Source organism: Salvelinus alpinus, chromosome 6 (genome assembly GCF_045679555.1).
Source record: "Salvelinus alpinus chromosome 6, SLU_Salpinus.1, whole genome shotgun sequence".
NCBI classification, from domain to species: Eukaryota; Metazoa; Chordata; class Actinopteri; order Salmoniformes; family Salmonidae; genus Salvelinus; species Salvelinus alpinus.
In genome coordinates this window covers 7,295,406-7,322,042 of record NC_092091.1, presented here as the reverse complement: position 1 = coordinate 7,322,042, position 26,637 = coordinate 7,295,406, and the positions used below count along the sequence as shown (strand labels likewise).

The 26,637-nt window shown below is 48.5% G+C and overlaps 1 protein-coding gene across 2 annotated transcripts in view; it reads right to left on the bottom strand.

Annotated features, from left to right (window-relative positions):
- The window catches only part of LOC139578042 (synaptotagmin-7-like), a 358,749-nt gene that overhangs the window by 103,742 nt on the left and 228,370 nt on the right, over positions 1 to 26,637 (bottom strand). The window contains exons 1-2 of one of the 2 annotated variants that reach the window (XM_071405194.1): positions 22,729 to 22,857; positions 4,129 to 4,581 (exon numbers count right to left, since the gene is read on the bottom strand). The exons of the other annotated variant lie outside the window; for it this stretch is intronic. Coding sequence (XP_071261295.1) covers positions 4,129 to 4,581; positions 22,729 to 22,835 — 560 coding nt within the window. The 5' untranslated portion in view covers positions 22,836 to 22,857. Of the gene's footprint in view, positions 1 to 4,128; positions 4,582 to 22,728; positions 22,858 to 26,637 lie in introns of those variants that run through there. 2 annotated transcript variants of the gene reach the window in all.

Sequence of the window (26,637 nt, the reverse complement as noted above, 5' to 3'; positions counted from 1 at the left end):
ATTGTTGTCTGAGGGGATGGTCGGGGGACCGGGACATAATTATAATAATTTGTACATTGCAAATTGACCACAACTAAGCCCAAAAAAGAGATTGTACTTGAAAATAACAATAATTTCATTTAGAAATGTCGAAGCTCTTCTCCCTGCTGTGACATTTACATTCATCATATAATCTAGATGGAAATTATACAAGGAGAAATGATGACAGATTGCATCAAACACTAAATCAGCTACTCAGGGTAATTTATTTATATAGCTGTCTGACTCTGCTAATGTTATACAGACACTCGCTGTGTGTGTGTGTGTGTGTGTGTGTGTGTGTGTGTGTGTGTGTGTGTGTGTGTGTGTGTGTGTGTGTGTGTGTGTGTGTGTGTGTGTGTGTGTGTGTGTGTGTGTGTGTGTGTGTGTGTGTGAGAGAGAGAATGCGTGTGTGTGTGTGTGTATGTGGATGTAAATTACAAGGGTTTGATCATCTCCTACCAACAGCTTCCTGCGGAGTAGCACATGTAATCTGTTACTCCCCAACCCTACACACACACACACACACACACACACACACACACACACACACACACACACACACACACACACACACACACACACACACACACACACACACACACACACACACACACACACACACACACACACACACACTCTCTCACACACCTCTTGCACGGTCATCTATCTAGCTGCTACCAACCCTGCCATCTATCTAGCTGCTGCCAACCCTGTCATCTATCTAGCTGCTACCAACCCTGTCATATATCTAGCTGCTACCAACCCTGTCATCTATCTAGCTGCTACCAACCCTGTCATCTATCTAGCTGCTACCAACCCTGTCATCTATCTAGCTGCTACCAACCCTGTCATCTATCTAGCTGCTACCAACCCTGTCATCTATCTAGCTGCTACCAACCCTGTCACCTATCTAGCTACTACCAACCCTGTCATATATCTAGCTGCTGCCAACCCTGTCATCTATCTAGCTGCTACCAACCCTGTCATCTATCTAGCTGCTCCCAACCCTGTCATCTATCTAGCTGCTACCAACCCTGTCACCTATCTAGCTACTACCAACCCTGTCATCTATCTAGCTGCTACCAACCCTGTCACCTATCTAGCTGCTACCAACCCTGTCATATATCTAGCTGCTACCAACCCTGTCATCTATCTAGATGCTGCCAACTCTGTCATCTATCTAGCTGCTACCAACCCTGTCATCTATCTAGCTGCTACCAACTCTGTCATCTATCTAGCTGCTACCAACCCTGTCATCTATCTAGCTGCTACCAACCCTGTCACCTATCTAGCTGCTACCAACCCTGTCATATATCTAGCTGCTACCAACCCTGTCATCTATCTAGCTGCTACCAACTCTGTCATCTATCTAGCTGCTACCAACCCTGTCATCTATCTAGCTGCTACCAACCCTGTCATATATCTAGCTACTACCAACACTGTCATCTAGAGTGGTGTTTAAAGACAAGACATGGTATCAGGGAGCGGTGTTTAAAGACTAGACATGGTATCAGGGAGTGGTGTTTAAAGACATGGTATCAGGGAGCGGTGTTTAAAGACAAGACATGGTATCAGGGAGTGGTGTTTAAAAACTAGATATGGTATCAGGGAGTGGTGTTTAAAGACTAGACATGGTATCAGGGAGTGGTGTTTAAAGACATGGTATCAGAGAGTGGTGTTTAAAGACATGGTATCAGAGAGTGGTGTTTAAAGACATGGTATCAGGGAGTGGTGTTTAAAGACTAGACATGGTATCAGGGAGTGGTGTTTAAAGATTAGACATGGTATCAGGGAGTGGTGTTTAAAGATTAGACATGGTATCAGAGAGTGGTGTTTAAAGACTAGACATGGTGTCAGGGAGTGGTGTTTAAAGACTAGACATGGTGTCAGGGAGTGGTGTTTGAAGACTAGACATGGTATCAGGGAGTGGTGTTTAAAGACTAGACATGGTTTCAGGGAGTGGTGTTTAAAGATTAGACATGGTATCAGGGAGTGGTGTTTAAAGACTAGACATGGTATCAGGGAGTGGTGTTTAAAGACTAGACATGGTATCAGGGAGCGGTGTTTAAAGACTAGACATGGTATCAGGGAGTGGTGTTTAAAGACATGGTATCAGGGAGTGGTGTTTAAAGACAAGACATGGTATCAGGGAGTGGTGTTTAAAGACAAGACATGGTATCAGGGAGCGGTGTTTAAAGACAAGACATGGTATCAGGGAGTGGTGTTTGAAGACTAGACATGGTATCAGGGAGTGGTGTTTAAAGACATGGTATCAGGGAGTGGTGTTTAAAGACATGGTATCAGGGAGTGGTGTTTAAAGACATGGTATCAGAGAGTGGTGTTTAAAGACATGGTATCAGGGAGTGGTGTTTAAAGACTAGACATGGTATCAGGGAGTGGTCTTTAAAGACTAGACATGGTATCAGGGAGCGGTGTTTAAAGACTAGACATGGTATCAGGGAGCGGTGTTTAAAGACTAGACATGGTATCAGGGAGTGGTGTTTAAAGACATGGTATCAGGGAGTGGTGTTTAAAGACAAGACATGGTATCAGGGAGTGGTGTTTAAAGACAAGACATGGTATCAGGGAGCGGTGTTTAAAGACAAGACATGGTATCAGGGAGTGGTGTTTGAAGACTAGACATGGTATCAGGGAGTGGTGTTTAAAGACATGGTATCAGGGAGTGGTGTTTAAAGACATGGTATCAGAGAGTGGTGTTTAAAGACATGGTATCAGGGAGTGGTGTTTAAAGACTAGACATGGTATCAGGGAGTGGTGTTTAAAGACTAGACATGGTATCAGGGAGTGGTGTTTAAAGATTAGACATGGTATCAGGGAGTGGTGTTTAAAGACTAGACATGGTATCAGGGAGTGGTGTTTAAAGACTAGACATGGTGTCAGGGAGTGGTGTTTAAAGACATGGTATCAGGGAGTTATCAACCAACCCAGACAAAGAGGTTACCAACCCAGACAGAGAAAGTCACAACCGAGACAGAGATGGTTACCAACTCAGACAGAGACAGTTACAACCCAAACAGAGGCAGTCACAACCCAGACAGAGACAGTCACAACCCAGACAGAGGCAGTCTCAACTCAGACAGAGACAGTCACAACTCAGACAGAGACAGTCACAACCCAGACAGAGAAGGTTACCAACTCAGACAGAGGCAGTCACAACCCAGACAGAGGCAGTCACAACCCAGACAGAGAAGGTTACCAACCCAGACAGAGGCAGTCACAACCCAGACAGAGGCAGTCACAACCCAGACAGAGACAGTCACAACCCAGACAGAGACAGTCACAACCCAGACAGAGGCAGGCACAACTCAGACAGAGACAGTCACAACCGAGACAGAGATGGTTACCAACTCAGACAGAGATAGTCACAACCCAAACAGAGAAGGTTACCAACTCAGACAGAGACAGTCACAACCCAGACAGAGTGAGTCACAACCCAGACAGAGACAGTCACAACCCAGACAGAGTGAGTCACAACCCAGACAGAGATAGTCACAACTCAGACAGAGACAGTCACAACCGAGACAGAGAAGGTTACCAACTCAGACAGAGACAGTCACAACCCAGACATAGAAGGTTACCAACTCAGACAGAGACAGTCACAACCCAGACAGAGAAGGTTACCAACCCAGACAGAGGAGGTCACAACCCAGACAGAGAAGGTTACCAACTCAGACAGAGACAGTCACAACCCAGACAGAGGCAGTCAAAACCCAGACAGAGATAGTCACAACACAGACAGAGACAGTCACAACTCAGACAGAGACAGTCACAACCCAGACAGAGAAAGTCACAACCCAGACAGAGACAGTCACAACACAGACAAAGGCAGTCACAACTCAGACAGAGACAGTCACAACTCAGACAGAGACAGTCACAACCCAGACAGAGAAGGTTACCAACCCAGACAGAGACAGTCACAACCCAGACAGAAACAGTCACAACCCAGACAGAGAAGGTTACCAACCCAGACAGAACCAGTCACAACTCAGACAGAGACAGTCACAACTCAGACATAGACAGTCACAACCCAGACATAGACAGTCACAACCCAGACAGAGGGAAAAGAAGAAACAGAGAGAGACTCACAGGAAGGACTTGGCATCCAGGCCTCTGTTTTTCAACTGGCCCATCATGTGATCCCAGGATCCAGGATTTCCTCCACCTCCTCCTCCTCCTCCTCCTCTTCCTCCTCCTCCTCCTCCTCCTCCTCCTCCCCTGTATTGTGAAGTGCCTGCCCCTGCCGGGCTCCCTCGCACCCTCCTGGGACCTCCTCGAGTGCCCCCACCTCCTACCCCACATCCTTCACTGCCCCCGCCTCCCTCAGGATGGCTGTGCCCCGGCGGGGTTACCTGGTATAGTTCTCCCAGGCTCTGTGAGGAGGTGGGTGGGAGCTGGGTGAGGCTTGGGGCAGGTGGGTGAATGAATGGCTGCTGGAGACTCTGCTGACGTAGCAGGGTGCGTGGCCGAGCCAGCGGCCCAGCTGAGGGGAGGGAATCCAGGGTGGAGGCAGAGGACAGAGCACCTACTGAGTCTCCAAAGCTGGGATGGCAGCAGGAAGGGGAGGGAGCGAGGGGAGGAGGAGGAGGAGGAGGAGGAGGGCCGGGGTTGGCAGATGTTAGAGCGGTGGAGGAGAGTGGAGGAGGGAGGAGGAGGATGGGAGGGAGAAGGAGAGCGGAGGAGGGAGGAGGAGGTTGGGAGGGAGAAGGAGAGCGGAGGACGGAGGAGGGCCGGGAGTGGCAGATGTTAGAGCGGTGGAGGAGGAGAGTGGAGGAGGGAGGAGGAAGATGGGAGGGAGAAGGGGAGCGGAGGAGGGAGGAGGAGGAGGGCCGGGAGTGTTAGATGTTAGAGTGGTGGAGGAGGAGAATGGAGGAGGGAGGAGGAGGATGGGAGGGAGAAGGGGAGCAGAGGAGGGAGGAGGAGGAGGGCCGGGAGTGTTAGATGTTAGAGTGGTGGAGGAGGAGAATGGAGGAGGGAGGAGGAGGATGGGAGGGAGAAGGGGAGCAGAGGAGGGAGGAGGAGAGAAAAAGAGAGCAGCGTGAGACAGCACCAGTAACAGCAGTAGCAGAGAAAGTAGTAGCAGAGATAGTATTACCAGAGATAGCAGTAGTAGAGATAGTTGTAGCAGAGATAGTTGTAGCAGAGAAAGTAGTAGCAGAGATAGTTGTAGCAGAGAAAGTAGTAGCAGAGATAGTAGTAGCAGTAACAGCAGTAGTAGAGATAGTAGTAGCAGAGATAGTAGTAGCAGAGATAGTAGTAGCAGAGATAGTAGTAGCAGAGATAGTAGTAGCAGTAACAGCAGTAGCAGAGATAGTTGTAGCAGAGAAAGTAGTAGCAGAGATAGTTGTAGCAGAGATAGTTGTAGCAGAGATAGTTGTAGCAGAGAAAGTAGTAGCAGAGATAGTTGTAGCAGAGAAAGTAGTAGCAGAGATAGTAGTAGCAGTAACAGCAGTAGTAGAGATAGTAGTAGCAGAGATAGTAGTAGCAGAGATAGTAGTAGCAGAGATAGTAGTAGCAGAGATAGTAGTAGCAGTAACAGCAGTAGCAGAGATAGTTGTAGCAGAGAAAGTAGTAGCAGAGATAGTTGTAGCAGAGAAAGTAGTAGCAGAGATAGTAGTAGCAGTAACAGCAGTAGTAGAGATAGTAGTAGCAGAGATAGTAGTAGCAGAGATAGTAGTAGCAGAGATAGTAGTAGCAGAGATAGTAGTAGCAGTAACAGCAGTAGTAGAGATAGTAGTAGCAGAGATAGTAGTAGCAGAGATAGTAGTAGCAGAGATAGTAGTAGCAGAGATAGTAGTAGCAGAGAAAGTAGTAGCAGAGATAGTAGTAGCAGAGATAGTAGTAGCAGAGATAGTAGTAGCAGAGATAGTAGTAGCAGAGATAGTAGTAGCAGAGATAGCAGTAGCAGAGATAGTAGTAGCAGAGATAGTAGTAGCAGAGATAGCAGTAGCAGTAACAGCAGTAGTAGAGATAGTAGTAGCAGAGATAGTAGTAGCAGAGATAGTAGTAGCAGAGATAGTAGTAGCAGTAACAGCAGTAGTAGAGATAGTAGTAGCAGCGATAGTAGTAGCAGAGATAGTAGTAGCAGAGATAGTAGTAGCAGAGATAGTAGTAGCAGAGAAAGTAGTAGCAGAGATAGTAGTAGCAGATATAGTAGTAGCAGAGATAGTAGTAGCAGAGATAGTAGTAGCAGAGATAGTAGTAGCAGAGATAGCAGTAGCAGAGAAAGTAGTAGCAGAGATAGTAGTAGCAGAGATAGCAGTAGCAGAGAAAGTAGTAGCAGAGATAGCAGTAGCAGAGAAAGTAGTAGCAGAGATAGTAGTAGCAGAGATAGCAGTAGCAGAGAAAGTAGTAGCAGAGATAGTAGTAGCAGAGAAAGTAGTAGCAGAGATAGTAGTAGCAGAGAAAGTAGTAGCAGAGAAAGTAGTAGCAGAGAAAGTAGTAGCAGAGATAGTAGTAGCAGAGATAGTAGTAGCAGAGATAGCAGTAGCAGAGAAAGTAGTAGCAGAGATAGTAGTAGCAGAGATAGTAGTAGCAGAGAAAGTAGTAGCAGAGATAGTAGTAGCAGAGATAGTTGTAGCAGAGAAAGTAGTAGCAGAGATAGTAGTAGCAGAGATAGCAGTAGCAGAGATAGAAGCAGCAGTAACAGCAGCACCAGTAACAGCAGTAGCAGAGATAGCAGTAGCAGAGATAGCAGTAGCAGAGATAGCAGTAGCAGTAACAGCAGCAGCAGTAACAGAGATATCAGAAGAAGGAGCAGCCATAGTGATGGTCGGCAGTAGAAGGAGCAGCCAGAGTGATGGTCGGCAGTAGAAGGAGCAGCCAGAGTGATGGTCGGCAGTAGAAGGAGCAGCCAGAGTGATGGTCGGCAGTAGAAGGAGCAGCCAGAGTGATGATCATCAGAAACAGCAGTAGAAGGAGCAGCCAGAGTGATGGTCGGCAGTAACAGCAGTAGAAGGAGCAGCCAGAGTGATGGCCGGCAGTAACAGCAGTAGAAGGAGCAGCCAGAGTGATGGTCGGCAGTAGAAGGAGCAGCCAGAGTGATGGTCATCAGTAACAGCAGCAGAAGGAGCAGCCAGAGTGATGGTCATCAGTAACAGCAGTAGAAGGAGCAGCCAGAGTGATGGTCGGCAGTAACAGCAGTAGAAGGAGCAGCCAGAGTGATGGTCGGCAGTAACAGCAGTAGAAGGAGCAGCCAGAGTGATGGTCGGCAGTAACAGCAGTAGAAGGAGCAGCCAGAGTGATGGTCGGCAGTAGAAGGAGCAGCCAGAGTGATGGTCATCAGTAACAGCAGCAGAAGGAGCAGCCAGAGTGATGGTCGGCAGTAACAGCAGTAGAAGGAGCAGCCAGAGTGATGGTCGGCAGTAGAAGGAGCAGCCAGAGTGATGGTCGGCAGTAACAGCAGTAGAAGGAGCAGCCAGAGTGATGGTCGGCAGTAACAGCAGTAGAAGGAGCAGCCAGAGTGATGGTCGGCAGTAGAAGGAGCAGCCAGAGTGATGGTCGGCAGTAACAGCAGTAGAAGGAGCAGCCAGAGTGATGGTCGGCAGTAACAGCAGTAGAAGGAGCAGCCAGAGTGATGGCCGGCAGTAACAGCAGTAGAAGGAGCAGCCATAGTGATGGTCGGCAGTAGAAGGAGCAGCCAGAGTGATGGTCATCAGTAACAGCAGTAGAAGGAGCAGCCAGAGTGATGGTCATCAGTAACAGCAGTAGAAGGAGCAGCCAGAGTGATGGCCGGCAGTAACAGCAGTAGAAGGAGCAGCCAGAGTGATGGTCGGCAGTAGAAGGAGCAGCCAGAGTGATGGTCATCAGTAACAGCAGTAGAAGGAGCAGCCAGAGTGATGGTCATCAGTAACAGCAGTAGAAGGAGCAGCCAGAGTGATGGTCATCAGTAACAGCAGTAGAAGGAGCAGCCAGAGTGATGGTCATCAGTAACAGCAGTAGAAGGAGCAGCCAGAGTGATGGTCGGCAGTAACAGCAGTAGAAGGAGCAGCCAGAGTGATGGTCGGCAGTAACAGCAGTAGAAGGAGCAGCCAGAGTGATGGTCATCAGTAACAGCAGTAGAAGGAGCAGCCAGAGTGATGGTCGGCAGTAGAAGGAGCAGCCAGAGTGATGGTCATCAGTAACAGCAGCAGAGATAGTAGCACCAGTAACAGCAGCCAGAGTGATGGCCGGCAGTAACAGCATTAGAAGGAGCAGCCAGAGTGATGGTCGGCAGTAACAGCAGTAGAAGGAGCAGCCAGAGTGATGGTCATCAGAAACAACAGTAGAAGGAGCAGCCAGAGTGATGGTCGGCAGTAACAGCATTAGAAGGAGCAGCCAGAGTGATGGTCGGCAGTAACAGCAGTAGAAGGAGCAGCCAGAGTGATGGTCATCAGAAACAACAGTAGAAGGAGCAGCCAGAGTGATGGTCATCAGTAACAGCAGCAGAGATAGCAGCACCAGTAACAGCAGCAGAGATAGCAGCAGCAGTAACAGCAGCAGAGATAGCAGCACCAGTAACAGCAGCAGAGATAGCAGCACCAGTAACAGCAGCAGAGATAGCAGCACCAGTAACAGCAGCAGAGATAGCAGCAGCAGTAACAGCAGCAGAGATAGCAGCAGTAACAGCAGCAGAGATAGCAGCACCAGTAAAAGCAGCAGAGATAGCAGCAGTAACAGCATTAGAAGGAGCAGCCAGGGTGATGGTCAGCAGGTGTGTGTGTAACGTGTGTGTCTGGGCGCCGTGGGTTTGTGGGCATGGTACGAGTCGGCGTTGGTTGGATCTGAAAGGTCCGTATGGGCATGGTACGAGTCGGCGTTGGTTGGATCTGAAAGGTCCGTATGGGCATGGTACGAGTCGGCGTTGGTTGGATCTGAAAGGTCCGTATGGGCATGGTCGAGTCGGCGTTGGTTGGATCTGAAAGGTCCGTATGGGCATGGTACGAGTCGGCGTTGGTTGGATCTGAAAGGTCCGTATGGGCATGGTCGAGCACGTCTGTGTCGGAGTGTGTGTGTGGCGTCCCAACGTGGCTGACATAGCTGGCTCTTCGAGACGAAGGCTTTACGGTTTGTTCCTCTCTCTCTTCTCAACTTTTAAAGCACTATATCATCCTTCTCTTCCTTCTCCTTTCTCTGTCTAAATCTATTTCCTCGTTTAAATACAACACTCCCCCCCTGGAGACGTCCTCCCAGCCAACCAACTCCTCTCCTCTCCTCTCCTCTCCTCTCCTCTCCTCTCCTCTCCTCTCCTCTCCTCTCCTCTCCTCTCCTCTCCTCTCCTCTCCTCTCCTCTCCTCTCCTCTCCTCTCCTCTCCTCTCCTCTCTTCTCTTCTCTTCTCTTCCACTATCTCTTTTATCTTCTATCTTTTATCTTTCTTTATCTGTTTTCAAGTTGTTCCCCTGCTTCACCAGCAGTACCTCTCTATCAAAACAAGATAGTAGATGATGTTTTAGTTCAGTTATCTATAAATCTATTACATATTACTAGGAGAAGTTGGTTTCATTTTTCTAGCTCGGTATCCCAAAATGCTCCTTTAAATTGTTTCCCAACTCTCTAAATGTATCTTCTCCTGCCCTTCCCCGACAGAGTCGCACTGTAATCTGCACTGGGTGAACACCGTGCCATTCACATTACTAGACACTTTGCAGCTTGCTTTATATGCGACTGTACACGGGTCTCTTTCAGACTGCTTTTTAAATCGTCTGGTATTGAACTTATATAACTAGTCAAAAGGGGAAAGGAAAGTCAAAAGGGGAAATGAAATAGTTGAAGAGGCCACTTGAAGGAAGATGGAGGCTTTACATAAAGAAAGAGAGAAAGATGGGACCGATAAGGAAGAGAGAGAAAGATGGGACCGATAAGGAACAGAGAGAAAGAAAATGGGTTGAGACACCAACACAGGTCACCAGCACAAGAGACACCAACACAAGAGACACCGACACAAGAGACACCGACACAAGAGACACCAACACAAGAGACACCAGCACAAGAGACACCAACACAAGAGACACCAGCACAAGAGACACCAAAACACAAGAGACACCGACACAAGAGACACCGACACAAGAGACACCAACACAAGAGACACCAACATAAGAGACACCAGCACAAGAGACACCAACACAAGAGACACCGACACAAGCGACACCAACACAAGAGACACCAACACAAGAGACACCGACACAAGAGACACCGACACAAGCGACACCAACACAAGAGACACCAACACAAGAGACACCGACACAAGAGACACCGACACAAGCGACACCAACACAAGAGACACCAACACAAGAGACACCAACACAAGAGACACAGACACAAGAGACACCGACACAAGCGACACCAACACAAGAGACACCAACACAAGAGACACCGACACAAGAGACACCGACACAAGCGACACCAACACAAGAGACACCAACACAAGAGACACCAACACAAGAGACACAGACACTTATAGCATCCTGGAAATAGAATCCAATTATAGACAGGGGGCAAAGAGAGAAAGATGAGAGGAGGAGATGAGAGGAGAGAAAGAGGGTAGGAGGTCGTGAAGGAGTGAACGTGTTGCGGAGAGAGAGAAATCATAGACAGCAGGAGATGTGAAAAAGAAAGGGAGGCGAAACGAAAGAGGGTGGAGAAGCTAAATTAACCGTCTCATTTTCTGACACGTTGTGATTAGGGTCTAAAACACGTCATTCAGACAGCGAACTCCAGCGTCGCGTCGACGACACACACACATCGTGTGAAACTCAAACTGCTGTTTTCCATCAACGTGTGTTTACAAAGTCTTGAGGTAGATGTTATTTTAACGAGAAACAGACTTTTTGTGAGCGTGTAACAGACTGTGAGTGTGTAACAGACTGTTTGTGAGTGTATAACAGACTGTGAGGGTGTAACAGACTATTTGTGAGCGTGTAACAGACTGTTTGTGAGTGTGTAACAGACTGTTTGTGAGTGTGTAACAGACTGTTTGTGAGTGTGTAACAGAAAGTGAGTGTGTAACAGACTGTTTGTGAGCGTGTAACAGACTGTGAGTGTGTAACAGACTGTTTGTGAGCGTGTAACAGACTGTGAGTGTGTAACAGACTATTTGTGAGTGTGTAACAGACTGTGAGTGTGTAACAGACTGTGAGTGTGTAACAGACTGTGAGCGTGTAACAGACTGTGAGTGTGTAACAGACTGTTTGTGAGTGTGTAACAGACTGTTTGTGAGTGTGTAACAGATTCCATTTGTTAATAGTATAGAACATAATACATTTCACACTAACTGGCAGTCTTGAGTTGGATATTCTCAATCCGATTGTTATTTTGACGAGAAACGTACGGAAGTGGACATGTTAGAGACGCTTTAGCTCCAGTACTGCATTGATCGTGTGAAAGTGTCTTGTTATTGTTATCAGTAATAGACTACGCTCAGATAAGAATCTCCTATAGATTATTATATATTCCCTCTCAAAGCATCAATTTCATATAAACAAATGAATATTATCGTTTGCCGTAGTCATAGACTATCGCTATAGATTGTAGTATTTCTAGAATAATCCATTCCGTCTCAGTGTGTCCTGTGTGGTTTCCGTATGGGCCATGCGGGCTAGGATTATTAGCGAGAAGACCTAGTTCAACATTCAGTGTGTGAAAATGTGTTGGTAGATAAATGGTCATTATATAGACCCCGTTGTCTCTGAGTATGTCCTATTGGTAATTCTCCATGCAGGGTACTGTAGTAGACTATTAGCTGGTGAGGAGTTGACGTGACAATGGTTCCGCGACAGTGTAATTCTGCAGTCTATTGTTAGCTCAGAGTTCACATATTGCGCACCTTATTTTTACCAGCCGCGCCTGTCTGTGCCTGTCATCACACTTTTCAGAGCATCACCTTGGAACATTGGCACCTGGGCCCCTCCCTCCCTCTTACTCTCACACTACCTCCCCTCCCTCCCTCCCTCTTACTCTCACACTACCTCCCCTCCCTCCCTCCCTCTTACTCTCACACTACCTCCCCTCCCTCCCTCCCTCTTACTCTCACACTACCTCCCCTCCCTTCTGTCCTCCCTCTTACTCTCACACTACCTCCCCTCCCTCCTGTCCTCCCTCTTACTCTCACACTACCTCCCCTCCCTCCCTCCCTCCCTCCCTCTTACTCTCACACTACCTCCCCTCCCTCCCTCTCTCCCTCCCTCTTACTCTCACACTACCTCCCCTCCCTCCTGTCCTCCCTCTTACTCTCACACTACCTCCCCTCCCTCCCTCCCTCTTACTCTCACACTACCTCCCCTCCCTCCCTCCCTCTTACTCTCACACTACCTCCCCTCCTGTCCTCCCTCTTACTCTCACACTACCTCCCTCCCCCCCCTCCCTCTTACTCTCACACTACCTCCCTCCCCCCTCCCTCTTACTCTCACACTACCTCCCCTCCCTCCCTCCCTCTTACTCTCACACTACCTCCCCTCCCCCCTCCCTCTTACTCTCACACTACCTCCCCTCCCTCCCTCCCTCTTACTCTCACACTACCTCCCCTCCCTCCCTCCCTCTTACTCTCACACTACCTCCCCTCCCCTCCCTCCCTCTTACTCTCACACTACCTCCCCTCCCTCCCTCTTACTCTCACACTACCTCCCCTCCCTCCCTCCCTCTTACTCTCACACTACCTCCCCTCCCTCCCTCCCTCTTACTCTCACACTACCTCCCCTCCCTCCCTCACTCTTACTCTCACACTACCTCCCCTCCCTCCTGTCCTCCCTCTTACTCTCACACTACCTCCCCTCCCCCCCTCCCTCTTACTCTCACACTACCTCCCCTCCCTCCCTCCCTCTTACTCTCACACTACCTCCCCTCCCCCCTCCCTCTTACTCTCACACTACCTCCCCTCCTGTCCTCCCTCTTACTCTCACACTACCTCCCTCCCCCCTCCCTCTTACTCTCACACTACCTCCCCTCCCTCCCTCCCTCTTACTCTCACACTACCTCCCCTCCCCCCCTCCCTCTTACTCTCACACTACCTCCCCTCCCTCCCTCCCTCTTACTCTCACACTACCTCCCCTCCCTCCCTCCCTCTTACTCTCACACTACCTCCCCTCCCTCCCTCCCTCTTACTCTCACACTACCTCCCCTCCCTCCCTCCCTCTTACTCTCACACTACCTCCCCTCCCTCCTGTCCTCCCTCTTACTCTCACACTACCTCCCCTCCCTCCCTCCCTCCCTCTTACTCTCACACTACCTCCCCTCCCTCCCTCCCTCCCTCTTACTCTCACACTACCTCCCCTCCCTCCTGTCCTCCCTCTTACTCTCACACTACCTCCCCTCCCTCCCTCCCTCCCTCTTACTCTCACACTACCTCCCCTCCCTCCTGTCCTCCCTCTTACTCTCACACTACCTCCCCTCCCTTCTGTCCTCCCTCTTACTCTCACACTACCTCCCCTCCCCCCCTCCCTCTTACTCTCACACTACCTCCCCTCCCTCCCTCCCTCTTACTCTCACACTACCTCCCCTCCCTCCCTCCCTCTTACTCTCACACTACCTCCCCTCCCCTCCCTCCCTCTTACTCTCACACTACCTCCCCTCCCTCCCTCCCTCTTACTCTCACACTACCTCCCCTCCCTCCCTCCCTCTTACTCTCACACTACCTCCCCTCCCTCCCTCCCTCTTACTCTCACACTACCTCCCCTCCCTCCCTCACTCTTACTCTCACACTACCTCCCCTCCCTCCTGTCCTCCCTCTTACTCTCACACTACCTCCCCTCCCTCCCTCCCTCTTACTCTCACACTACCTCCCCTCCCTCCCTCCCTCTTACTCTCACACTACCTCCCCTCCCTCCCTCCCTCTTACTCTCACACTACCTCCCCTCCCTCCCTCCCTCTTACTCTCACACTACCTCCCCTCCCTCCCTCCCTCTTACTCTCACACTACCTCCCCTCCCTCCTGTCCTCCCTCTTACTCTCACACTACCTCCCCTCCCTCCCTCCCTCCCTCTTACTCTCACACTACCTCCCCTCCCTCCCTCCCTCCCTCTTACTCTCACACTACCTCCCCTCCCTCCTGTCCTCCCTCTTACTCTCACACTACCTCCCCTCCCTTCTGTCCTCCCTCTTACTCTCACACTACCTCCCCTCCCTTCTGTCCTCCCTCTTACTCTCACACTACCTCCCCTCCCTCCTGTCCTCCCTCTTACTCTCACACTACCTCCCCTCCCTTCTGTCCTCCCTCTTACTCTCACACTACCTCCCCTCCCTCCCTCCCTCCCTCTTACTCTCACACTACCTCCCCTCCCTCCCTCCTTCCCTCCCTCTTACTCTCACACTACCTCCCCTCCCTCCTGTCCTCCCTCTTACTCTCACACTACCTCCCCTCCCCCCACTCCCTCTTACTCTCACACTACCTCCCCTCCCTCCCTCCCTCTTACTCTCACACTACCTCCCCTCCCCCCTCCCTCTTACTCTCACACTACCTCCCCTCCTGTCCTCCCTCTTACTCTCACACTACCTCCCTCCCCCCCCTCCCTCTTACTCTCACACTACCTCCCCTCCCTCCCTCCCTCTTACTCTCACACTACCTCCCCTCCCCCCTCCCTCTTACTCTCACACTACCTCCCCTCCCTCCCTCCCTCTTACTCTCACACTACCTCCCCTCCCTCCCTCCCTCTTACTCTCACACTACCTCCCCTCCCTCCCTCCCTCTTACTCTCACACTACCTCCCCTCCCTCCCTCCCTCTTACTCTCACACTACCTCCCCTCCCTCCTGTCCTCCCTCTTACTCTCACACTACCTCCCCTCCCTCCCTCCCTCCCTCTTACTCTCACACTACCTCCCCTCCCTCCCTCCCTCCCTCTTACTCTCACACTACCTCCCCTCCCTCCTGTCCTCCCTCTTACTCTCACACTACCTCCCCTCCCTCCCTCCCTCCCTCCCTCTTACTCTCACACTACCTCCCCTCCCTCCTGTCCTCCCTCTTACTCTCACACTACCTCCCCTCCCTTCTGTCCTCCCTCTTACTCTCACACTACCTCCCCTCCCCCCTCCCTCTTACTCTCACACTACCTCCCCTCCCTCCCTCCCTCTTACTCTCACACTACCTCCCCTCCCTCCCTCCCTCTTACTCTCACACTACCTCCCCTCCCCTCCCTCCCTCTTACTCTCACACTACCTCCCCTCCCCCCCTCCCTCTTACTCTCACACTACCTCCCCTCCCTCCCTCCCTCTTACTCTCACACTACCTCCCCTCCCCCCTCCCTCTTACTCTCACACTACCTCCCCTCCTGTCCTCCCTCTTACTCTCACACTACCTCCCTCCCCCCCTCCCTCTTACTCTCACACTACCTCCCCTCCCTCCCTCCCTCTTACTCTCACACTACCTCCCCTCCCCCCCTCCCTCTTACTCTCACACTACCTCCCCTCCCTCCCTCCCTCTTACTCTCACACTACCTCCCCTCCCTCCCTCCCTCTTACTCTCACACTACCTCCCCTCCCTCCCTCCCTCTTACTCTCACACTACCTCCCCTCCCTCCCTCCCTCTTACTCTCACACTACCTCCCCTCCCTCCTGTCCTCCCTCTTACTCTCACACTACCTCCCCTCCCTCCCTCCCTCCCTCTTACTCTCACACTACCTCCCCTCCCTCCCTCCCTCCCTCCCTCTTACTCTCACACTACCTCCCCTCCCTCCTGTCCTCCCTCTTACTCTCACACTACCTCCCCTCCCTCCCTCCCTCCCTCTTACTCTCACACTACCTCCCCTCCCTCCTGTCCTCCCTCTTACTCTCACACTACCTCCCCTCCCTTCTGTCCTCCCTCTTACTCTCACACTACCTCCCCTCCCCCCCTCCCTCTTACTCTCACACTACCTCCCCTCCCTCCCTCCCTCTTACTCTCACACTACCTCCCCTCCCTCCCTCCCTCTTACTCTCACACTACCTCCCCTCCCCTCCCTCCCTCTTACTCTCACACTACCTCCCCTCCCTCCCTCCCTCTTACTCTCACACTACCTCCCCTCCCTCCCTCCCTCTTACTCTCACACTACCTCCCCTCCCTCCCTCCCTCTTACTCTCACACTACCTCCCCTCCCTCCCTCACTCTTACTCTCACACTACCTCCCCTCCCTCCTGTCCTCCCTCTTACTCTCACACTACCTCCCCTCCCTCCCTCCCTCTTACTCTCACACTACCTCCCCTCCCTCCCTCCCTCTTACTCTCACACTACCTCCCCTCCCTCCCTCCCTCTTACTCTCACACTACCTCCCCTCCCTCCCTCCCTCTTACTCTCACACTACCTCCCCTCCCTCCCTCCCTCTTACTCTCACACTACCTCCCCTCCCTCCTGTCCTCCCTCTTACTCTCACACTACCTCCCATCCCTCCCTCCCTCCCTCTTACTCTCACACTACCTCCCCTCCCTCCCTCCCTCCCTCTTACTCTCACACTACCTCCCCTCCCTCCTGTCCTCCCTCTTACTCTCACACTACCTCCCCTCCCTTCTGTCCTCCCTCTTACTCTCACACTACCTCCCCTCCCTTCTGTCCTCCCTCTTACTCTCACACTACCTCCCCTCCCTCCTGTCCTCCCTCTTACTCTCACACTACCTCCCCTCCCTTCTGTCCTCCCTCTTACTCTCACACTACCTCCCCTCCCTCCCTCCCTCCCTCCCTCCCTCTTACTCTCACACTACCTCCCCTCCCTCCCTCCCTCCCTCCCTCTTACTCTCACACTACCTCCCCTCCCTCCTGTCCTCCCTCTTACTCTCACACTACCTCCCCTCCCTTCTGTCCTCCCTCTTACTCTCACACTACCTCCCCTCCCTTCTGTCCTCCCTCTTACTCTCACACTACCTCCCCTCCCTTCTGTCCTCCCTCTTACTCTCACACTACCTCCCCTCCCTTCTGTCCTCCCTCTTACTCTCACACTACCTCCCCTCCCTTCTGTCCTCCCTCTTACTCTCACACTACCTCCCCTCCCTCCTGTCATCCCTCTTACTCTCACACTACCTCCCCTCCCTCCTGTCTTCCCTCTTACTCGCACCCTTCCTCCCCTCCCTCCTGTCCTCCCTCTTACTCTCACACTACCTCCCCTCCCTTCTGTCCTCCCTCTTACTCTCACACTACCTCCCCTCCCTCCTGTCCTCCCTTTTACTCTCACCCTTCCTCCCCTCTCTCCCGTCCTCCCTTCTACTCTCAACCATACCCTCTGTCCTCTACCTATACCATCTATACCCTCTGTCCTCTGCCTATACCATCTATACCCTCTGTCCTCTACCTGTACCATCTATACCCTCTGTCCTCTGCATATACCATCTATACCCTCTGTCCTCTACCTATACCATCTATACCCTCTGTCCTCTACCTATACCATCTATACCTTCTGTCCTCTGCCTATACCATCTATACCCTCTGTCCTCTACCTGTACCATATATACCCTCTGTCCTCTGCCTATACCATCTTTACCCTCTGTCCTCTGCCTATACCATCTATACCCTCTGTCCTCTGCTTATACCATCTATACCCTCTGTACCATCTATACCGTCTGTCCTGTGCCTATACCATCTATACCCTCTGTCCTCTACCTATACCATCTATACCCTCTGTCCTCTGCCTATACCATCTATACCCTCTGTCCTCTACCTGTACCATCTATACCCTCTGTCCTCTGCCTATACCATCTATACCCTCTGTCCTCTGCCTATACCATCTATACCCTCTGTACCATCTATACCCTCTGTCCTCCTCCTATACCATCTATACCCTCTGTCCTCTACCTATACCATCTATACCCTCTGTCCTCTGCCTATACCATCTATACCCTCTGTCCTCTACCTATACCATCTATACCCTCTGTCCTCTACCTATACCATCTATACCCTCTGTCCTCTACCTGTACCATCTATACCCTCTGTCCTCTACCTATACCATCTATACCCTCTGTCCTCTACCTATACCATCTATACCCTCTGTCCTCTACCTATACCATCTATACCCTCTGTCCTCTACCTATACCATCTATACCCTCTGTCCTCTACCTATACCATCTATAACCTCTGTCCTCTACCTGTACCATCTATACCCTCTGTCCTCTGCCTATACCATCTATACCCTCTGTCCTCTACCTATACCATCTATACCCTCTGTCCTCTGCCTATACCATCTATACCCTCTGTCCTCTACCTATACCATCTATACCCTCTGTCCTCTACCTGTACCATCTATACCCTCTGTCCTCTGCCTATACCATCTATACCCTCTGTCCACTACCTATACCATCTATACCCTCTGTACCATCTATACCATCTGTCCTCTACCTATACCATCTATACCCTCTGTCTTCTACCTATACCATCTATACCCTCTGTCCTCTACCTGTACCATCTATACCCTCTGTCCTCTACCTATACCATCTATACCCTCTGTCTTCTACCTATACCATCTATACCCTCTGTCCTCTACCTGTACCATCTATACCCTCTGTCCTATATCTATACCATCTATAACCTCTGTCCTCTACCTATACCATCTATACCCTCTGTCCTCTACCTGTACCATCTAAACCCTCTGTCCTCTGCCTATACCATCTATACCCTCTGTCCTATACCTATACCATCTATAACCTCTGTCCTCTACCTATACCATCTATAACCTCTGTCCTCTACCTATACCATCTATACCCTCTGTCTTCTACCTATACCATCTATACCCTCTGTCCACTACCTATACCATCTATACCCTCTGTCTTCTACCTATACCATCTATAACCTCTGCCCTCTACTTATACCATCTATACCCTCTGTCCACTACCTATACCATCTATACCCTCTGTCCTCTGCCTATACCATCTATACTCTCTGCCGTCTACTTATACCATCTATACCCTCTGTCCTCTACCTATACCATCTATACCCTCTGCCGTCTACCTATACCATCTATACCCTCTGCCCTCTACCTGCACCATCTATACCCTCTGTCCTCTACCTATACCATCTATACCCGATGTCCTATACCTGTACCATCTATAACCTCTGTCCTCTACCTATACCATCTATACCCTCTGTCCTCTACCTATACCATCTATAACCTCTGTCCTCTGCCTATACCATCTATATCCTCTGTCCTCTACCTATACCATCTATACCCTCTGTCCTCTACCTGTACCATCTATACCCTCTGTCCTCTACCTATACCATCTATACCCTCTGTCCTCTACCTATACCATCTATACCCTCTGTCCTCTACCTATACCATCTATACCCTCTGTCCTCTACTTACACCATCTATACCCTCTGTCCTCTACCTATACCATCTATACCCTCTGTCCTCTACCTATACCATCTATACCCTCTGTCCTATACCTATACCATCTATACCCTCTGTCCTATACCTATACCATCTATACCCTCTGTCCTCTACCTATACCATCTATACCTTCTGTCCTCTGCCTATACCATCTATACCCTCTGTCCTATACCTATACCATCTATACCCTCTGTCCTCTACCTATACCATCTATACCCTCTGTCCTCTACCTATACCATCTATACCCTCTGTCCTATACCTATACCATCTATACCCTCTGTCCTCTACCTATACCATCTATACCCTCTGTCCTTTACCTATATCATCTATACCCTCTGTCCTCTACCTATACCATCTATACCCTCTGCCCTCTACCTATACCATCTATACCCTCTGTCCACTACCTATACCATCTATACCCTCTGTCCTCTACCTATACCATCTATACCCTCTGTCCTCTACCTATACCATCTATACCCTCTGTCCTCTACCTGCACCATCTATACCCTCTGTCCTCTACCTATACCATCTATACCCTCTGTCCACTACCTATACCATCTATACCCTCTGTCCTCTACCTATACCATCTATACCCTCTGTCCTCTACCTATACCATCTATACCCTCTGTCCTCTACCTGTACCATCTATACCCTCTGTACCATTTATACCCTCTGTCCTCTACCTATACCATCTATACCCTCTGTTTTCTACCTATACCATCTATACCCTATGTCCTCTACCTGTACCATCTATACCCTCTGTCCTCTACCTATACCATCTATACCCTCTGTCCTCTGCCTATACCATCTATACCCTCTGTCCACTACCTATACCATCTATACCCTCTGTACCATCTATACCCTCTGTCCTCTACCTATACCATCTATACCCTCTGTCTTCTACCTATACCATCTATACCCTCTGTCCTCTACCTATACCATCTATACCCTATGTCCTCTACCTGTACCATCTATACCCTCTGTCTTCTACCTATACCATCTATACCCTCTGTCCTCTACCTGTACCATCTATACCCTCTGTCCTCTGCCTATACCATCTATACCCTCTGTCCTCTGCCTATACCATCTATACCCTCTGTCCTCTGCCTATACCATCTATACCCTCTGTCCACTACCTATACCATCTATACCCTCTGTCCTCTGCCTATACCATCTATACCCTCTGTCCACTACCTATACCATCTATACCCTCTGTCCTCTACCTATACCATCTATACCCTCTGTCCTCTACCATCTATACCCTCTGTCCTCTACCTGTACCATCTATACCCTCTGTCCTCTACCTATACCATCTATACCCTCTGTCCTCTACCTATACCATCTATACCCTCTGTCCTCTACCTATACCATCTATACCCTCTGTCCTCTACTTACACCATCTATACCCTCTGTCCTCTACCTATACCATCTATACCCTCTGTCCTCTACCTATACCATCTATACCCTCTGTCTTATACCTATACCATCTATACCCTCTGTCCTATACCTATACCATCTATACCCTCTGTCCTCTACCTATACCATCTATACCTTCTGTCCTCTGCCTATACCATCTATACCCTCTGTCCTATACCTATACCATCTATACCCTCTGTCCTCTACCTATACCATCTATACCCTCTGTCCTCTACCTATACCATCTATACCCTCTGTCCAATACCTATACCATCTATACCCTCTGTCCTCTACCTATACCATCTATACCCTCTGTCCTTTACCTATATCATCTATACCCTCTGTCCTCTACCTATACCATCTATACCCTCTGCCCTCTACCTATACCATCTATACCCTCTGTCCACTACCTATACCATCTATACCCTCTGTCCTCTACCTATACCATCTATACCCTCTGTCCTCTACCTATACCATCTATACCATCTGTCCTCTACCTGCACCATCTATACCCTCTGTCCTCTACCTATACCATCTATACCCTCTGTCCTCTACCTATACCATCTATACCCTCTGTCCACTACCTATACCATCTATACCCTCTGTCCTCTACCTATACCATCTATACCCTCTGTCCTCTACCTATACCATCTATACCCTCTGTTCTCTACCTGTACCATCTATACCCTCTGTACCATTTATACCCTCTGTCCTCTACCTATACCATCTATACCCTCTGTTTTCTACCTATACCATCTATACCCTCTGTCCTCTACCTGTACCATCTATACCCTCTGTCCTCTACCTATACCATCTATACCCTCTGTCCTCTGCCTATACCATCTATACCCTCTGTCCACTACCTATACCATCTATACCCTCTGTACCATCTATACCCTCTGTCCTCTACCTATACCATCTATACCCTCTGTCTTCTACCTATACCATCTATACCCTCTGTCCTCTACCTGTACCATCTATACCCTATGTCCTCTACCTGTACCATCTATACCCTCTGTCTTCTACCTATACCATCTATACCCTCTGTCCTCTACCTGTACCATCTATACCCTCTGTCCTCTGCCTATACCATCTATACCCTCTGTCCTCTGCCTATACCATCTATACCCTCTGTCCTCTGCCTATACCATCTATACCCTCTGTCCACTACCTATACCATCTATACCCTCTGTCCTCTGCCTATACCATCTATACCCTCTGTCCACTACCTATACCATCTATACCCTCTGTCCTCTACCTATACCATCTATACCCTCTGTCCTCTACCTATACCATCTATACCCTCTGTACCATCTATACCCTCTGTCCACTACCTATACCATCTATACCCTCTGTCCTCTACCTATACCATCTATACCCTCTGTCCTCTACCTATACCATCTATACTGTACAATGAATCTATACCCTCTGTCCTCTACCTATACCATCTATACTGTACAATGAGTGTACAAAACATTAAGGACACCTGCTCTTTCCATGACATAAACTGACCAGGTGAATCCAGGTGAAAGCTCGTGATGTAAATTTTTAAATCCACTACAATCAGTGTAGATGAAGGGGAAGAAACAGGTTAAAGAAGGATGTTTAAGCCTTGAGACAACTGAGACATGGATTGTGTATGTGTGGCATTCAGAGGGTGAATGGGCAAGACAAAAGATTGAAGTGCCTTTGAACGGGGTATGGTAGTAGGTGCCAGGCGCACCGGTGTGAATCAATGCTGCTGGGTTTTTCACGCTCAACAGTTTTCTGCGTGTATCAAGAATGGTCCACCAACCAAAGGACATCCAGCCAACTTGACACAACTGTGGGGAAGCATTGGAGTCAACATGGGCCAGCATCCCTGTGGAAGGCTTTCAACACCTTGTAGAGTCCATGCCCCGAGGAATTGAGACTGTTCTGAGGGGGGAAAAGGGTGAAAGTGTCCTTAATGTTCTGTCCTTAATGTTTGTGTATATATAGTATACACCATCTCCCTAGAACAGTATTCAATCGTTATAACTCACTTGGTGGGTCTGAGTCCTCCCGCCTGCATGTGGCTCTGGACCGCCTGCCACCTCCCGGCCTTGCCCCCCGACATCACCATGCTGGTACCGCCAGGCATCATCTTCATACTGTCACTGGGACCCGCCGGACCCTCCCCATCCCCTCTCCCCCCCAACGCTACCGATGCCCCTGTCTGCCCACCTGGCACTTCCCCACTAGGAAAGGAGAGAGAGGGACAAGGAGACAACACAGCAGAGACAAAGAGAGACAGGAGGAGGTGGAAAAAGACAGGAACAAGAAGAAGAGAAGAAGAAGAGGACAAGGAGAGATAGAGAGATCAAGCAACAACATTGTAAAGGAAGCAAAGCTGATTAGGTGTGGAGGTGTGTTAAAGGGGAAGGCATAATTTATCCAGGTCACAGGAGAGCAGAGACAAGAGACAGAGGTAGGTAGATCAGGTAGATCAGGTAGAGACAGAAGAGACAGAGACAGGTAGGTCAGGTGGAGACAGAAGAGACAGAGACAGGTAGATCAGGTAGATCAGGTAGAGACAGAAGAGACAGAGACAGGTAGGTCAGGTAGGTCAGGTGGAGACAGAAGAGACAGAGACAGGTAGATCAGGTAGATCAGGTAGAGACAGAAGAGACAGGGGCAGGTAGATCAGGTGGAGACAGAAGAGACAGGGGCAGGTAGATCAGATAGATCAGGTAGATCAGGTAGAGACAGAAGAGACAGAGGCAGGTAGATCAGGTAGAGACAAGAGACAGGGGCAGGTAGATCAGGTAGATCAGGTAGAGACAGAATGGACAGAGGCAGGTAGATCAGATAGATCAGATAGATCAGGTAGAGACAGAAGAGACAGGGCAGGTAGATCAGGTGGAGACAGAAGAGACAGAGGCAGGTAGATCAGGTAGATCAGGTAGAGACAAGAGACAGAGGCAGGTAGATCAGGTGGAGACAGAAGAGACAGAGGCAGGTAGATCAGGTAGATCAGGTAGAGACAGAGGCAGGTAGATCAGTTAGAGACAGAAAAGACAACGGCAGGTAGATCAGGTAGATCAGTTAGAGACAGAAAAGACAACGGCAGGTAGATCAGGTAGAGACAGAAAAGACAGGGGTAGGTAGATCAGGTAGATCAGGTAGATCAGGTAGAGACAGAAGAGACAGAAGAGACAGAAACAGGTAGATCAGGTGGAGACAGAAGAGACAGGGGCAGGTAGATCAGGTAGATGGAGGGAGCTCTGTACTGTAGTCCTGTCAGTAGGGGGGAGAGAAGGAGGGGGATTCACTGGGGAAGCCTGCAAAGGAGTAAGGACCAGGGGTAAAGGAATACTGCCTCTACCTCGCTCTCCACCATGGTGCATGAATAAAGGAGGAAACTGAAGAGGGGGGGGGACCAGGCAGCCAGGAGTCAGTCTCCCCAGCTCAGCTTCCACTACCCCTATATCTGTGTTATTGTGTAGAGGTTGTTCGGTTAACTCTCATTCTATGGCCACTTTGGCCTTGAGATGTGCTATTGCACACTTCAATGGTAGCCCACCGTCTCTCGTCAGAGGTCGATTTCTACGGTATTGTATGTGCCTGTGGACAAATACCTAAAGCATTCCGGCGGTATCGCTAAGGTTACAGAACGGCGTATTAGAACTGTTTCAATAGCAGAGGGGAACATAATAGTGAGTAAGAAATCTACTTTCCTCCTGAGTTCGAGAGGTGTTTAAAAGCCACTGACGCATCAATCTAATTCATATAGAACGTTTAACTGCACATAGATGAAACCGTGCTGTGTAAACGCTTTGCTGACAATTTCATCACCATAGGTATCCACAATGGACTTTGTCAACATGTGCCAGTTTTCTACTAGTTTGAAGTGTTTGAAAGATGAGATTAAGATTTTTTGTTGTTGTTGTTGTTGTTGAGAAGAGTAGGCTATGCAAATTAAGGTTCCCACAGAGCATGACACTGATCCTGGGGAGCAAAACAGAGGATGTGAGTCAAGCTGTCATGCCTGTATCTGCCCAATTATAAACACATCTGCTTTTAGGGGTCAAAGGGGTACCTCCCAGTAGCCTTGGTCAAACGTAGTGCACTTGATAGGAAATAGGGAGCCCTAGTGTGTCTCTGATGACAACAGGGATGATGGGGAATAAAGGACAGTACTGCCCTCTTGTGACACTAGTATGATTCATTATTATACAGAGAGAATGATTCATTACTATACCGATTCATTATTATACTGATTCATTATTATACTGATTCATTATTATACAGCGAGAATGATTCATTACTATACTGATTCATAATTATACTGATTCATTATTATACAGAGAGAATGATTCATTACTATACCGATTCATTATTATACTGATTCATTATTATACTGATTCATTATTATACAGAGAGAATGATTCATTACTATACCGATTCATTATTATACTAATTCATTATTATACTGATTCATTATTATACTGATTCATTATTATACAGAGAGAATGATTCATTACTATACCGATTCATTATTATACTGATTCATTAATATACTGATTCATTATTATACAGAGAGAATGGTTCATTACTATACTGATTCATTATTATACTGATTCATTATTATACTGATTCATTATTATACTGATTCATTATTATACAAAGAGAATGATTCATTACTATACTGATTGATTATTATACAGAGAGAATGATTCATTAATATACTGATCCATTATTATACTGATTCATTATTATACTGATTCATTATTATACTGATTCATTACTATACAGAGAGTAGGATTCATTAGTATACAGCGAGTATGATTCAATATTTTACAGAGAGTATGATTCATTATTATACAGAGAGTATGATTCATTATTATACAGAGAGTACGATTCATTATTATACTGATTCATTACCATACAGAGAGTATGATTCATTACTATACAGAGAGTATGATTCATTATTATACAGAGAGTATGATTCATTATTAAACAGAGAGTATGATTTGATATTATACAGATTAATTATTATACTGATTAATTATTACACTGATTCATTATTATCATAGTTTGTAGCATTGAGGTGAATTAGGGGTTATAGATGTGGTAGTTTGTAGCATTGAGGTGAATTAGGGGTTATATATGTGGTAGTTTGTAGCATTGAGGTGAATTATGGGTTATAGATGTGGTAGTGTGTAGCATTGAGGTGAATTAGGGGTTATAGATGTGGTAGTGTGTAGCATTGAGGTGAATTAGGGGTTTATAGATGTGGTAGTTTGTAGCATTGAGGTGAATTAGGGGTTATAGATGTGGTAGTGTGTAGCATTGAGGTGAATTAGGGGTTATAATCGTGGTAGTGTGTAGCATTGAGGTGAATTAGGGGTTATAGATGTGGTAGTGTGTAGCATTGAGGTGAATTAGGGGTTATATATGTGGTAGTTTGTAGCATTGAGGTGAATTAGGGGTTATAGATGTGGTAGTTTGTAGCATTGAGGTGAATTAGGGGTTATAGATGTGGTAGTGTGTAGCATTGAGGTGAATTAGGGGTTATAGATGTGGTAGTTTGTAGCATTGAGGTGAATTAGGGGTTATAGATGTGGTAGTGTGTAGCATTGAGGTGAATTAGGGGTTATAGATGTGGTAGTGTGTAGTATTGAGGTGAATTAGGGTTTATAGATGTGGTAGTTTGTAGCATTGAGGTGAATTAGGGGTTATAGATGTGGTAGTGTGTAGCATTGAGGTGAATTAGGGTTTATAGATGTTGTAGTTTGTAGCATTGAGGTGAATTGGTTGTGCATCCTATTCACCTAAAGTGTACATCTCATAATAGGGAATAGGATGTTTTCAGACACACTATGTTAGATTCTAACCCAAGTAAGGAAAAGTAAGGAATACTGTTAAAACTTTAATTGATAGCCTGGGGGTTTATGTGCTTCAATCACTGA